General features: G+C 38.6%; 1 protein-coding gene across 2 annotated transcripts in view; it reads left to right on the forward strand.

Annotated features, from left to right (window-relative positions):
• LOC122799678 (coiled-coil domain-containing protein 9-like) overlaps positions 1–17288 on the forward strand; it is a 784040-nt gene that overhangs the window by 366587 nt on the left and 400165 nt on the right. For both annotated transcript variants that reach the window (XM_044068898.1, XM_044068899.1), the window contains exon 7: positions 10812–10982. In XM_044068898.1, the coding sequence (XP_043924833.1) occupies positions 10812–10982 (171 nt within the window). The remainder of the gene's footprint in view (positions 1–10811; positions 10983–17288) is intronic.

Genomic DNA, 17288 nt, shown 5'->3' on the forward strand with positions numbered 1-17288 from the left:
CTATTTCTTTTTGCTATTCTTGCCATAACAGCCACTTCCATGCATTGTTAGGGCTCATTCCACCAAAGATTTTGGCAGCTTCTGTGGCTTTCTGGAAATGGGGTGACTGGAAGTATTCTGGGCTGCAACTTTCTTCTGTATGTACTTAGAGAGCACTATAAACTGGATTCCTTTCTCATGTCCATAATAAGGTTTGCTAGGACCATTCACCAGGGCCACCTGGATTCTTAATTTACTACTAGTTTACTTAGCTGTGGTAGTCTACCTGAATACCTTAGACTACTGCAGCAGTGATCTAATGCTGAACATGGTTGTGTAAATAAACTTAACAGTAGATATTCTAATAGATCACCTGTTGCAGTAGTAGCCATCCCCTCATTCCACCACCCCCTTGTAGTTGTTTTTTTGGATTGTCAGGGTGTGGATGCATATACCTTTATGTAGTTACTCTTGTTTTTGTTTTACTTTTGGCATGTTTCCTTTTAGGGCTATTGCCTTCCTTCTTGTAGCAAGGAAACTCAAAGGTTTTTGGTGCTGTAACTGCTTCTTATGTGGAGCTCTGCTACATTTCCTGACAAAGTGCATGGAATGTGCTCTTTAGCTTTGATAAGCTGTTTGGTTGATTATATCCTTGGCAGGATATAACATGAATAGCTTTGGTTACTACAGCAGTGATGTAAATTAACGTACACAGCTGTACTTTTTCCGTGGTCCATGAAGTCCATGAAAAAAGTACAAATTATAGATGTAGATAAATTCCCAAATCCCTCCTAAAGACTACAGTGCCAGTTTTTTTTTATTTTTTGGTGGGGAGGGGGGCAATGAGGTCTTATTGTTTAGACTCTGACATTTTGTAAAAAAAGATTCTCCATTGTAGGAACTGATGTTTGAAAGTCTTCCTTGAGTATAAAAAGTTTGTTGAGTAAGTACAAGGGACGTCTGAAATTTTGAGTGGGTCCTCTCATTGTATCCATAACTGGGAAAAAAGTTAAGTAAGTTCCTCTTGCAATAAATTTTGGGTTTTGTTGGGTTGGGGTTGCAGCAACCTTATTCTTTAGTGTAGAATCATTTGGTTTTAGTGTTTTGTTTGGTTTCTAGTGGTTTTTGCTGGCACACTAGCTTTGTTACCCTGGAACCCTCTCTAAGCCTCTTTAAAAAAGGCCTCAAACAATATTGTAAAATGCGCTGGCTCTGTCCATGTACCAACCCCGGTTAACCCCCATACCAACTCCCTAAATTCAATAACAATGTACTAGCTTCTTGCTCACAAATGCTTGCAGTGGCAATCTTGTTCTGTACATTTCTTTGTAATAAAGTGTTGCTGTAAGCCATCTGTTTATTATTTTTTATATTCTACTACATACTGTTAAAATTGTTGATCCCTCTTGAGGGACACCATACTTACTTGTAATATCTACTTGCTATTTATGTGTTGCTTGGGATGTATGTTTTTATCTGCACATTTAGAGCTTTTCTCCATTGTTACTTTGTAACCCCTTAGTGTGTATGTATGTAGGTCTTTGTATGTTTGGAGCTTTTCTACCCAGGCCTTCGCTGAAAATGAACATGCATCCTGCCAGACTATCCCGGTCAACAAATGTAAAATAAAAAATAAATTTTTGTGGAAAGATGACGCCTTAAGGTTTACAAGTGAAAAGGGACTTGTGAACTCTGAAGGTAACTTATTAGGTAAGGCACAGTCTTTTTCACCTCCAATCCCATGACTTTTATCAGCTGTCTCTCTACCTGTGTTGACCCTTTTTTGGAGATAGAGATAGAATCTCATCTCATGTAGCTTTACAGGCTGTCAGCAAAGCAGGTGAGAACTTTAGAATTTATTCTAGGTTCTACATGCCATCTGCACTTGACTTCATGTATTTTTGCTGTGCTTCCAAATGAAGTTTCCCCACTTCCAAATTAGTACTTAAACAGCATCACTTACACTGATCCTGTTGACTTAGCCAACCTGCTAGCAGGTAGGTTCAGTGCAAATTTCACCCCCAAAGGCCCTTTTCTCATCCCTAATACTTGTCCTGCACCTCATATCTCCATAGATAGTGTTAAAGGCCCTATCCAAGGCAAAGAACACAGCTTCCATGGTACCTGATAGTATCCCAGGCTGTATTCTGTAACACTTCCAGCAAGAACTGGCTTTGCCATTGAGCACCCTATTCAACCACAGCCCTAAGTACAGGCTTCATTCCAGCAGAGTAGAGAACTACTGTTGTCATCCCCTTGCACAGAGGTGGTGCCACTACTGACCTTGGAAACTATCGCCCCATTAGCTTGACAAGTCTGATCTGTAAAGCCTTGGGGCATAGTATTATGGATCTCCTAAACAAGGACATAGGCAGTCTTCTAGCAATTGTCCCCACCCTGTTCGGATTCGTCAAGAGCAGATCTTGCCGGTTGAACCTGGTTGACTTCTTTGAGACTGTCACCAAAGCCCTGGATGAGGGAAAATCAGTGCATACAGCTTACCTCGACTTGGCCAAGGCCTTTGACAATCCCCCACTTGGGCATCATCGAGAAACTAACACAACTTGGTGTAAATCCTTATCTTATCAGGTGGGTGGCCAACTGGCTCACCAACAGGCCTCTCAAGGTCAGAATTGAGTCATCCACCTCTGATAGCAGACCTGTCACTAGTGGAGTTCTTCAGGGATCTGTCCCATGAACCTACTGTTTGACATGTACATCTCAGAGGTCCAGGCAATGACAAAAGGCCTGTGGATTACCAAGTTTGTGGATGACTGTAAATTGGGTGCTGTCATTGACTCCCCAAATGATATTAACATACTGCAAGAGGGTCTCACAGCAACTAATGACTGGTGCCAAAGTCATGCCCTGAAGCTAAATGCAAAAAAAGTATCATCATACCATTTGGCAAAAACACAGCCCCTACTGATAACCACATTAAAGGCAACCTCATAAGCACACAACCTGTGGTGAGAGATCTGGATACTCAGGTTGATAAGTCTCACATTCTACCATCATATAGCGGCAGTGGTCAGAGAAGCCTTTTACTTGGTTCATCTCATAAGTAAAGGGATTACATTCAGAAAAAAGGAGGTTATTACCTCTCTGTACTCCTCCCTCATTAGACCAGTAATCTAGTATAATGCTCTGTTTGGTATGTACCTCTCCAAACATCTGCACCAACTGGAAAGGCCAGAGAAATACATCACAAACAGAATCCATGGCCTCCAAAACCTGTCCTATGCAGACAGGCTGAAATCACTGTCACTCTACTCTGTATCATGCAGATTGCTCAGAGGTGATCTGTGTCGCACCTACAAGGCAATCTCGGACCCTGCCCTACTAGAGGTGCTCCTAATCCACTAGTCTAACTCCTTCCGCATTACCCACTCGAAAGGCCTGAATCTAATATGCAAAATCAAGAAACCCTACCAGAGAGACAGGTTTATCTCTCAGAGGCTGCCCAGTCTCTGGAATAGATTTTCCGTACACATCAAAGTACATCGCTGACCCTCTTCAAGCGCAACCTTGATGAGTGGATGGGAAACTACAAATTTGTCCCAGGGGTTCCACCTGTGTCCTTCATTGACAAGGTCAACATGTGCTGACAGAGGTTTCTTTTTGAGGATAAACTCTCTTGCCTAGGCTTGTAAGGGCCCCAGGGCCATTAGTCTCGTAACTTCTTATGATCCTATAATCTCGGCCAATCTACCTCCTTCCGGATGGAAAGAGTGATCCACTGCATTTTCTTATGGACATGGGCCCACTTTTTGTCCATCCCAACTGTGATGCTCTTAGTAATCATTGGTTTGCTAAGGTGTATGTATCCACTTTGCATAGAATTAGATGCCTAGTGTCACAGCCTGAGTTAGTTGATGAAGAGCAAGCATACTTAATACAAATTCTCCCTCCCTTAGGGTGTGACATAAACAATCTCTTTGGGTTCCATTCCAGCATACATCTTTGGTTCCTCTGGAGAGATTTCATTCTTGAGTGTGCATTTTAATTTGGACTCCATAGAGAGTTTCCAGGTCTCACTAGGAATGGTCAGCAAATGACCAGGATCCACGACAACACCCAAAGGTGAAAAACAGTCCCAGTCAAGATGCGAAGCACAGGCACAATGTGAAATAAAATTAAATTCTTTTATTGAACACACTATTAAAAATACGGCAGTCTGGTTTTTCCTTTAAAAAATAGTGCTAAATTTAATTTTCTTAAATATTTTTTAAAATCTATAACATACTCTACCAAATTGCCTCTATTGTTTGGAATATACTTCATTCCCTTAGATAACAATTGAAACATTTCTTTGGTTAAAATGATATCAGTGTAATTATAAATGCTGAACTCTTTCCAACTATACTGTATGTCATTATGTTTAACAATCTCATGTTCAGCATTGCTGCCTATGTTTGTTCCATTGATAGAATGTACCATGTTGTTCTCCCTTGGTATCGCCAATTCTCTTGTATTTCTTCCCCTTTGTGGTTGTACCACTTGTCTTACCCTAAAAAACTTTTTGATTTGTACCCATCTCCAAATTTCCTAGTATTATTATAAAATGATTTATTCCTATGTGTCTGTTTCCTATTATAGTTCTTACCTACATGCTCAACATTTTCTTTTTTCACCTCAAACCTATAGGCCTCTCCCTTTTCATACTGCTGCATATCTCGTTTTAATTTCTTACATTTTTTATCAAACTGTTTGTTGATCTGATTTTCAACCCATGTGAACTGAGCATTAAAACACATTTCATACTCATCAAAAAGTACATCATTGGTTATTACTTGATCTAAATGTTCAATTTCCGTAAGTAAATTACATATTTTCTTATTACATGATAGCAAATACTTCATGAACACAAACCCAAATTCATCAAACATTTTTGTACATTCACTTATTCTTTCATCATCCATTTCAACCCCCATAGGCCATTTAAAAAACCTCAGGCCCATGGGTACCAAATTTGCGTCTAAGCACTTCTTCAAATAAGTATTATCGAGTTGAACACTTTTTAAAACTTTCAATTTTTTTCCAAACAGAAAAATTATATCTTTTAATGTCATATCATTAGTCACTTTATTTTCTGTCCCCTTAGAGTCATAATTGACTCATTTAGTGTTGTTAAAATCAAAGTTCTTATCTAAAAAGGTTGAAGTGTGATGACGCTTCATCTTGTGCTGTTCAGAATTAGGTTGAACACTTTTTACAGTACCTTGAAAGGTTTTGCATGCCGTCATGGCATAAGTCTTTTTAGGTACGGTCCTTTTCGGTTTAGCGCCAGAAATATTATAAAACTCGTCCTCCGATCCTTCTCCATCTCTATTGTTGCCCAATTCTCCTTCAAAGTTTTTCTTAGATCCATAAGAGGCCCGTTTGTCCGTTAACTTTCTTGTATTCTGCGCATTAGGTATAGAAAGCGTCGACCCACACACTTCCGGTCTACGCACAGGTACCTTCCTCAATTCCGTCTCCTCATTTGACCCACTACGGTGGGTTTGCGTGACTAGTTACGTACCTGTGCGTAGACCGGAAGTGTGTGGGTCGACACTTTCTATACCTAATGCGCAGAATACAAGAAAGTTAATGGACAAATGGGCCTCTTATGGATCTAAGAAAAACTTTGATGGAGAATTGGGCAACAATAGAGATGGAGAAGGATCGGAGGATGAGTTTTATAATATTTCTGGCGCTAAACCGAAAATGACCGTACCTAAAAAGACTTATGCCATGACGGCATGCAAAACCTTTCAAGGTACTGTAAAAAGTGTTCAACCTAATTCTGAACAGCACAAGGTGAAGCGTTATCACACTTCAACCTTTTTAGATAATAACTTTGATTTTAACAACACTAAACGAGTCAATTATGACTCTAAGGGGACAGAAAGTGACTAATGATATGACATTAAAAGATACAATTTTTCTGTTTGGAAAAAAATTGAAAGTTTTAAAAAGTGTTCAACTCGATAATACTTATTTGAAGTGCTTAGACGCAAATTTGGTACCCATGGGCCTGAGGTTTTTTAAATGGCCTATGGGGGTTGAAATGGATGATGAAAGAGTAAGTGAATGTACAAAAATGTTTGGTGAATTTGGGTTTGTGTTCATGAAGTATTTGATATCATGTAATAAGAAAATATGTAATTTACTTACGGAAATTTAACATTTAGATCAAGTAATAACCAATGATGTACTTTTTGATGAGTATGAAATGTGTTTTAATGCTCAGTTCACATGGGTTGAAAATCAGATCAACAAACAGTTTGATAAAAAATGTAAGAAATTAAAACGAGATCTGCAGCAGTGTGAAAAGGGAGAGGCCGATAGGTTTGAGGTGAAAAAAGAAAATGTTGAGCATGTAGATAAGAACTATAATAGGAAACAGACACATAGGAATAAATCAGTTTATAATAATACTAGGAAATTTGGAGATGGGCATAAATCAAAAAGTTTTTTAGGGGAAGACAAGTGGTACAACCACAAAGGGGAAGAAATACAAGAGAACTGGCGATACCAAGGGAGAACAACATGGTGGATTCTATCAATGGAACAAACATAGGCAGCAATGCTGAACATGAGATTGTTAAACATAATGACATACAGTATAGTTGGAAAGAGTTCAGCATTTATAATTACACTGATATCATTTTAACCAAAGAAATGTTTCAATTGTTATCTAAGGGAATGAAGTATATTCCAAACAATAGAGGCAATTTGGTAGAGTATGTTATAGATTTTAAAAAATATTTAAGAAAATTAAATTTAGTACTATTTTTTAAAGGAAAAACCAGACTGCCGTATTTTTAATAGTGTGTTCAATAAAATAATTTAATTTTATTTCACATTGTGCCTGTGCTTCGCATCTTGACTGGGACTGTTTTTCACCTGTGGGTGTTGTTGTGGATTTTGGTTGGACTGACCGGTCACTGTTGTTCATTTTTTGGCGTAGTAATGACCAGGAGTTCCTTACAGAATTGGAATTTATGATCACTGTGTTTAAAAGAGGGGGATATCCAGAGACCCTGTGTATGGATGTTAGGGAAGAAATAATTTGGAAAAGGACTAATGGTATGTATAAGGCGATCCTGATAGAGGCTGCTGGGAAGTTTCTAATCAATTGGCAGTTGATATTGATAAAGTAGAATTAAAAAATAAAAGTGAAGGTTTATTTGTCACTATTTACAACCAGGATTCAGATTGGTTCAAGTGGATGGTAAAGAAAAACTGGGCCATCTTACTGTTGGACAAGAACATAGAAAGTAAGATGGGTGGTGTCCCCAGGTTTGTGTTTCGGAAGGACAAATCCTTCAAAGAGATCTTGGAGAAGGGGTCCCATCAACAGCCATCCAATGCTGGGAGAGTGATGGGTAACTTTAAATGTGGGAGATGCAGCACATGCAAACACATTATGGAGATGGGTAAAAACATCAAAGTAAATAAATTATTTTATCTCCTTAATGGGGCATTATAACTGTTACACTCAAACTGTGGTGTATTTAGCCAAATGTGAGGCATGTCCTGCATCCTGTGTGGGAAAAACTTCCAGACACTTTAGGGAAAGAATTAACGAACATGTCTTGGACATCAGGCATTTTAAGTTCACCAATGCTCTTGTCAGACTTATTGCTGAATATCCAGAGCATTATTTTAAATTTTGTGTAATTCAACAAATTAATGATATTCAGGATAAGGTATTAGATGTCCATCTAGATATATGTGAACTCAAATGGCAACTTAGGCTGGATGCCCAAAACTGTCCAGGAATTAATAGTAGTGTTAGCACTGCCCCTATATTGAAGTTAAAAAAAAATATACTGGGAAGGTAGGTGGCTAAGCTAACACCGGATTAGTTTAGGTTAGTATGTCTATTTGGGCTGTCATATTTATTACTTTAGCATTACAGTTTTCACATGCATGTGTTAAATGATGGTGTTATGAATTTTATATTTATATAAAAACAAAATATTCAGAGTATTTTATCAATTTTATTTATATAAATAATATGTTGAATGCATTTTTAGTAAGTTTTGAGAGAATATGGTCACGTTGCTTTAAATAATTTGGAGGGAAATTAATTGGTGTACTGGGTGGATACACATAAAAAAGGAATGTAAGTGAGTTTTTAACTGTTCTGATGAAGTCCTGTTGTGGGGACAAAACCTAGGTCAACAACTTTGTGGATTATCTACTTTTCCAATAAAGTGTGGACTGGTTTGCTGTTACATATGTGTGGACTTTCTACTTTCATAATAGAATGTGGATTGATTGCTGTTCTCCAGGTGCTTTTTTTCTCAGTATTTGTTGGTTTGGTTCCAAGTTGGTCTTAGTAGCGATACCTTGATCTCTTGTGGATAGAGTAACCAAAACCAATAGCAGTGCATGTGGTGTTCTAGGCCTTTTGAGTGTGCCTTTGAATTAGCTCTACTATAATTTGTCTGTTTCTCTCATCCATCATGTAAGAAGTCTGATTGATTCAGCAGGATCCAGGAATCGTGTAAATGTTTGAATAAGAAATCTGTGACTGATGACTCGTGGTGCTCTCCATAATAACTGCCATTTGTTTCATACCAGCATCAGGACTTCTGCTTCATAATAGCAAGAAAATCCCAGTACATATTTGGCAAAACATTCTGTCCCTTCACAGGAATGCTTCTCATCCGTCATGTTCAGGAAGAGCCAACATGGCTAGCCTTGACTCAACTCCTGTAATCCAGAATCTGAGTGACTCTCTTCTTTGCTCCTGCAGAGAGAGAGTGTTTTGCTGCTGTTTTGGTCTTGGGGAAAGATGGTCCTTCTAGGCCTATTCTAGGTTTAGCCAAGCTGAACATGTCTTTAAGCATAGCTCAAGTTTGGAATGAGCATCTTTTTTTTGCTTTTGCCACAGACTGTTAGTGACTCAGAATTTGAAAGATGAACACCTTCATATGCCAATCCACAAGGTTAAACTGGCAGTATCTGAGATTCAGAACTGAACATCAACATTTCCCGTTCACTTTTTGCACTTTTTGTCTGTCCATGGTGCCCAGTGTGTTTATAAAGTGCTTTGCACCAATGTTTGCATACTTTAGGACCCTACAGGATTCATATTTAACTTTAACTGATGCTTTTGTCATGCAGGTGGTTTTGGGAGAAAATTCAAGAGTGCCATAAAGTGCTGACTTAATTGCCTGTGTAACCTGGGTTTTACCTCAACTCTGTAAATAAGACTTGCACCAGGAGAATAGATCTTTCGGAGAGCTTTGCTTGACACACAACAGAGTAAATTGTTCTTGCCACAGGATAAGGCCCCCAAGTTTTCTTGAGCAAAAGCCCAAAAAGTGTGATCCAGTTGATCCTGAAGGTATATCCCTTCATATATTCACCCATAGTAAAGGTGCCTTCCCCCAGATGCACATGAACAAGATCCTGTGGTGTATGAAAAGCATTTTGGATTGACACAGTCACACAGATGACAAGATACTAGATTATTTCCTTCATGGAGCAGTTCAAGTAGAGGTCCTAGCAAGTAGTAGTAGTAATTACAGGATGCCATCTGTTGTTGCAAAAAGCATGTAGGCCTGTGAACACAGATACTGATGACATTTCTACAATCCTGTTTGCAGTAAACCTTTCTGACTACTTGGATATTTACGTGCTCTCTGTAAGCTTAGGCTACTATCTCAGGAGTAGTGTGTTCGAAGGCAAGCTGTTCTACAGGGCTTTCATGTGTAGTTATCATCCTTACTTTAACAATGTCCACCCTTTTCTCCTGTGTATAGGTATTCAGTTTCCAAAATTGCTGCAAAGGCCTTCTTGAAATCAGGTAGTGAAGTTGTACAGCTACATCCCATTCCTCTACTTAGAAATTCCTGTGGCATGCACCTTTTTCTTCCTCTGTCCAGGTGTTTATGTAGGTCTTCTTCATTTCACTGAAACTCAGTTGCCTGCGCACAGTTCACTGAAAGCTCACTTCACGAAAACTCATTTGACTGCAGCTCATTTCCTTGAAAGTTATATATGGCATTTTCCCCACTGTAGTGCGATCCTGGAGTTAGTATATAAAGTAAGGGGGTGTGGGGGGCATAGCCCCCCACCTATTGTAAATGGTTTAAACCATAGACATGCATACTTACAAGTCCAATGAATAACTCTTTCCAGCAGATAATATATAACTAAACTGTCTGTGTGTGTGTGGGGGGGGGGACTACACCCCCCCCCCTTACTTTATATATACTAACTCCAGGATCACACTACAGTGGGAAAAGGCCATATATAACTTTCAACAAAATGAGTTTCAGTCAAATGAGTTTTCAGTGACGTGAGCTTTCAGTGAATTGTGCGCAGGCAACTGAGTTTCAGTGAAATGAAGTAGACCCATTTATTTGTTGTGGTACATGTACTTTTGTACAGTAAATGAGATTGTGTTAAAGGAATTGTTTTGCACTTTTGTTGTAAGATAAGGGCATCTCCTGGTACTTTCACAGATAAAGAACTTGGAACATTATGAACACAGTACCTTAACTTGGGTACACAGCATGCTTGCACAAGGCATTGGAAGTATAGGATTTGTAGGCTCTGATATCGGAGAAAAAACTCAAGGCACAATGACGTTGACCTACAAGAGTAAGTGACCTAAGGGCACTCATCTACTTTGGAACTTTGCTATAATGTTTGCTGATGTGAAGCATACCTCTTATTTTATGGAAAAAACTATTAAAAATAATTATTAAACAAATACAATCTGCAGTTTTAGTATGAGCATATCACTGTAGAGTAGCCAGTGCTGGGGAGTAGGCATAGCAAAATAAGGCACTTTGCTTAAGTGATTTGTTTTTTTATTTTTTAAGGATGGTTGTATGGAAAAGAATCCATTTAGAAATTTTTTGGATGATCCACGTAGATCTGGACCACTTCCAGATGGGGACAGAAAAGAAGGGAGTCGACGTCACACTCGTAACTGGGGTGGACCAGATTTTGAGAAGGTGAAGACTGGCATGGAACGAGAGAAAGAATGGCATGTATGTTAATATTCCTTATTTAACTCTCTGTGTGAACAAATAACATCCTTACCAATACACATCTTTCATTGTTCATGTGAATACTCTGTGTCAGAAGCAAAGAACTGTTAGTAGTTAGCTTTAAATATATTGTAGTGGTGATAGTGGAGATTATATATATATATATATATATATATATATATATATATATATATATAGGTATGTTAGTGATTATGTTATCAGTTATTAGTTATATTAAGTGATTTGTTTGTTTTTTTATTTTTTAAGGATGGTTGTATGGAAAAGAATCCATTTAGAAATTGGTCATTACTAAAACTACTCAATCTGGATGAAGCTATCTCCTTCTTTAATTCTACATTCCTTCAAATTCTAAATAGCCATGCTCCCATTCACTCCTCCAGAGTCAGGACCAAAATAGCTCATTGGCTTACAAAACAAACCAAAGAAAAAATGTTCCTACGGAACACAATTTGGGCAAAATGGAGAACCTCCAAAAGCCCAGCAGATCACCTCTACTTTAAACAGTTAAGAAATGCCGTCAAAAAAGATATAATCTTAGATAAAAAGAACTACTATTCCCATCTTCAACATTCAAACTCTAAAAATCCTCAAAAGTTTTGGTTTGGCATTAATAAACTTCTCAAACCAGGCCAGGCTAGAACTCCTCCTCCCAGCTCTATCCCCCATAACAACCCTCTGCAAATAGCAAATGCTTTTAACAACTACTTCATTGAAGCCATTCAAACCCTTACTAAAACACTATCACCCCCTACCCCCACTCCTACACAACATACCAACGATTCTCTGCCCCCCTTCATTTGCAACCAGTACCAACTACCTTTATCTGCAAACTCCTTCAAAAACTTAAACCCTGCACCCCTTTTGTTGACTGTCTCCCAGCAGAATACCTTCAAATTGCTGCTAAAGCCATCGCATACCCTGTTTCTATCCTTATAAACAGAACTATCTCAGAAGGTTACATACCTTCCTTATGGAAAATCTCCCATATAATCCCCTTACACAAAGGAGGTAAATCCGCTGATATCTCCAACTACCGTCCAATTGCTTTACTCTCCCCTTTAGCTAAAATCATGGAGAAATGTATCCACCATCAACTACTTCAGCACCTTCTCCACAATAACTTGCTTGCTAATTGCCAACACGGTTTTAGGCCCTTTCATAGCACTACATCTGCCCTGCTAACTTTTACTGACTGTATTAACAAGAATCGAAACAACAACTCTCTCTCATCTGCTCTATTTTTCGATCTATCAAAAGCCTTCAACATGGTTAATCATAACCTACTTATCAATGCACTAAAAGCCCAATATCTTGACCAACAAGCAATCCTTTGGTTTAAATCCGGTCTTGAAAACAGAAAACTAGCAGTACTCTGGGACAATAAACTATCCCCACCCCTCCCAGTGGACACTGGAGTACCCCAAGGCTCTATCCTAGGACCTATTATTTTTTCCATTTTCATTAATGATCTCCACACTGCTTTTCCACAAACTTCCTGTATACAATATGCTGATGACTACACTTACCTGTACTGCCAAATCTTCCTCCTCCCTCCAGACCCTTACCCAAACTGTATTTAACAAAGTAGAAAAATGGTTTACCCAACGCTGCCTCCTCCTTACTTTTTATTTCCACCCAAAAATCCCCACAGATCCACTTTACCATTACCTCTGACAATGGTACTTTTATTTCCCCTGACTCTACTGCTAGTCTCCTCGGCATAACTATTGACCATAACCTCAACTTCGATGTCAATACTATAAAAACAATCAATAAAAAACTAGGCTCCCTGTATAGAATAAAACCCTTCCTTACTCACTAACTAGGAAATCTATTGCCCAGACTCAGCTTACTTCTACCCTGTTCTATGCATCTGCCATTTATACCAATCTATATAAGCTTAATCTTTCCAAACTGGAAACTAGCTATAATAATATTACTAGATTTGCCACTGGCTCCCCTTATAGAACCCACCACTGTCTCAACCTTCAACAACTCAGTTGGTTAGAACTGCAAAACCAACTACAATACAATCAACTGCTGATTGCACAAAAAATTCTGCACCACCCCACCAACACCCCTATCCTGTCTAATCTGATCTCCCCATTCAAAAATCTTACAACACTACGCTCAGCTAATAAGTTACAGATTGCCAACAATATATCTAATAAAGCAGGAGATTCACTCTTTTCCATTGTTGTTGGTAGAATCTGTAATAAGCTTCCAAATACACTCACTTCTCTCTCATCTACACAACTCTTTAAGAAACACCTCAAACATTACCTAAAAAGACCATGGCTTTGTCCCTGCCCAAAGCCTGATTGAAAAATACTCTCCACTTTTTCTCCTCCCCTCCTCTCATGCTTTATAACAAATACCCCACCTTGAGAGTCATTGACTATCCACTACTAACCCCTTCTTACCTGCATTATTGTCCTTCCTAGTCTCTATTTTTATTTCTCTTACTTTATTGGTTTTTATTTTTTCTCTCAAATGAATGTTGATGCTTAATTACTATGTTTAACTGCTGCCTGATTGTATTTGTAACCCCTCTATTGAATTAAGACATGTTTATCTCCAAAATCTACTCTGTCTCTGTACAGTATTCACAACATTTACTTTCTTTACATATTATACTGTATAATTTAAGCTAGTCATTTTTTTCTAAGTTTTTTAATGCCTTAATGTATTTGTGCATGGAGCTTTTCTCCCCGGGCCTCTGCTGAAAATGGATATGTATCCAGCTAGACTAGCCCAGTCAACAAATGTAAAATAAATAAATAAAATAAATATGTTTGCAAAATATTAGTATTTAAAGGAGTACCGCACCCACAAACTCAAACATGTTTAAAACATCATGGCATGATGTTTCCTACACTTTAACAGCACTCTGGGATTATTTACAGGATTTTAAATATTTGTATATGTAATTGCAGACTCTGACCACCTGGAGGCCAGCATGTTGACGTGGTTTGGATAAATCAGGTTGCCACTCAGTATCCCACAAATCATTGTTTGGCTCACAAATGTTACATCATGCAGGCCTCCGTTTGCCTAAAGCTCCTGTCATTTCATAGATGTTGCATGCGTACAAAGTTCTGAGTAAAATAGAACAGTTTCAGAAACAGTACAAATGTCACAGAACACACACAAAGTGCTGTTTACTGCTGTCTTTTTTTCCAATTTAGTTTGTGGCACTAATTTGTGAGACAGTGAGTTCCAGTCCTTTTACTTCTCCCCTTCCCGTAACATTTAGCTTCCCTAGCTGTCAAAGTCCTGAGGGTAATTTGACTTGGTAATTTCACTGACTGGCAGATCTCAGCAGGGTGCTTGACTCATGTAATTCAATCTTTGCTCTAGCATTTCCTTTGTTACAGGGGGCATTTTTTTTTTGCTGCACTCTAGCCATGGCCTTACTTGACTGCATTAGCATCCAGTTTATGTAGCAACTCCTGTAAGGTCTTGCACCAGTGAGCTAAATAAAACTTTGAAAATATTAAACCAGTTTAGATCTTTATTAGTGTAAGTGTTTAAGGTATCACTTCATGCTTCCACCTTGCTAAAAATGATTTACATGTGCAAAGTGTGTTGGTATTCAGTGTTTGCCTACATATTTTTTTTACTCCACTGGTTGGTTTGCAAAAAAACCTTTTTGCAGTGTCCCTGGATTAGTCTTTGTATATATATAAAGGACATCAATGTTAATTAACCTTGAATCAGATAATGGATGCCACAGCAAAGAATCACTGTTGAAATATTTGTGCATGGACTAAATCCCTTACTAAATATTTGCCAGACTCCAGTTCATTTGGTGCTATGGCTTTAATATACTTGTGTGTTTGCTAATGCCTTCCAAATATCCCCACCATTACATACCAATTTTGCAGTGTAGTAACCACCCGACATGCCCATACACCTTTAGCCATCAATATGTAGCTACTCCTGTTCATGTGAGTATGTGAATTCATTTTCAGATGGTGTGGAAGCTACACTGAATAATTCTAGGTGCTTGTTCAGGTTTCACATGGTGCTTGCTTAAAGCTACTCTCAGGTTAAGCCACTATGAATATGTTGCACTGCCACCTCTGATACAAGGGTAATGTTTTAATCATTTTATTCACACACTGCACACTAGCGGTATCTGGTGCAAATACAAGAGAAGTATGCAAGCGATACACCACCTAAGCATCATTTGCCATGCAGAATGTACAAGTATGCATGTCAAATTTCTGTGCTTCCAAACATCGGTGTTACTACACTACTACTGAAAAAAATGAACATATTGAAATGTGACATGACCTGTTATCAGATGTAATTACGATTTTTTCCCTGTATAAAATAATTTCCATGATTCTCTGGCTTTTTGGTTTCATTCACTTAACTGGCTACCTGTAGGTTTGCTCTCTTAGCAAGTTGCAGTAAATAATTTTATCATCTGGTTGTTTACCTGTTAGTTTCCTGTGGCGTCCCTGGGTAAAAGCTCAAAATGGTGCCATCTCAATGGTCTGACTTTGTACTCTAGTCCCTTAACTGCTGCCTTGCATATCTTGCATAAGGCAGATCTGAATTATCCATTGCAATGTTCAATTCCTATATCAGGCAGTATCAAACTGTTTATTGACTTAGTTTCTTACCTTCGTATTTTCGGGACAGCAATCCAATCTCTTCACACCCTGTAAAATACAGCAGCCACCACTCATTTCTCATGTTCATCCATTCTTGAGCTAGCATTATCTGCATCACATAGCGCCACGTGACATCCCAACTTGCCTGTTATTGTCCAATACCTGTCAATACAGGAGAAGATGAATGCATACACCTAACCTAACAGTCAAAAGGCAGTACTTACATGATGTATTCACAAACTGGCTTTTGGTTACAATGTGCATATGCAGCAACTACTGCATATTGCACTATCGTGACAAGCCTCTGTACCACTTCACGGTAGCCAGCCTCACAGAGGTCCACTCACACCACAACATTACTTGCAGCTGCAGCCAGATCCACTCATCTCACCACTATCATAATACTCCTGCAGCTATGCATGCTACCCCAAACATGCCTCCTCCTGCCATTTATGCATTATGTATACCTCACTTCTGTCCTCAAAGACCAGTCCGTAAAACTGCAGCTGCCAAACAAGGGCCACTAACGCTGCTGCATCATTCACTTGAACAGTCTGTAATGCTGCCACACAGCAGTCACACTTTCAATACACATTTACATTCTTTAGTGATTGATGCATGCAAATTTTAAGATCAACCACATGACTTTCCTAATGCCTGTATACTTACCCCATTGTATATGAATGGCCTGCTCTATATTCTAAGAGCTGCAATATGCATCCCAATTTGAAAGTATGTGATGTCAGTGTTTTACACTACGGTCCTAAACACATTCCCACAGAGTTGTTATATTGTATGACATGTCTTGCCAGTCATGGCAGTTTGACCAGTTGTTCAATACCAGGATTGTGAACTGGCCAGCACTCAGTCTCCACACACCATTTATCAATACACACATGGTCCACCACAGCTAATGTGATATTACTTCTCACCAACAGTTTGGCGTAGTTTCTCCAACTAATGACCTCAGTACAACACAACCACCAGGTCTATACCAATACAACTGTTCACAAGTCCTGAAAAAGTAGTGCGTATAGGGACTTAGTGACATATGTTTCACTAACTGCTAGTCTGCTCTTTCAGCACTTATTGTCCATATTAACTGCAACCCATTGTTCCACTTATGTCAAAGCTAATGTCCTTCAGTTGTGACCGTCACTTGCTAAGACCCCAGTGTAAGGAAGGGGCAAACATGAAATTCCTACTCTAAGCCATGCCCAAAACAAGCATTTCCATGTCGGTGCTTTTAACAATGTCCACCAACTTCATAACACAGGAATAATACAATGAGGCATTTGACTGTTCACATTTTTTGCAATTACAAATAACACTTTGCATGGTACTATAGTAATGTACAAATCAACAATGGTAACTGAAGTATCACAATGCATCTGTAATACATAAGCAGTTTTGAATCAACTTGACAGTAAATGACTCCATAGATATGTCAGCTACCAAGCATCCAGACAAAGGATGGCAAAACTGCATGAGGCCAAAAACTTTTAATTATGTTACACTTGTTTACTGGGATAGTCGCACTGGATTCATGTCCATTGTCAGCAGAGGGCCAGAGAGAAAATCTCCAACAGAAGAAATAACAGATTACTCAGTTATATTACATTACATGGATTGCACAAGTTAAAGAACATTAGAAAATACA

This window comes from Protopterus annectens, chromosome 4.part0 (assembly GCF_019279795.1).
Source record: "Protopterus annectens isolate FY-2018-M chromosome 4.part0, PAN1.0, whole genome shotgun sequence".
NCBI classification, from domain to species: domain Eukaryota; kingdom Metazoa; phylum Chordata; order Ceratodontiformes; family Protopteridae; genus Protopterus; species Protopterus annectens.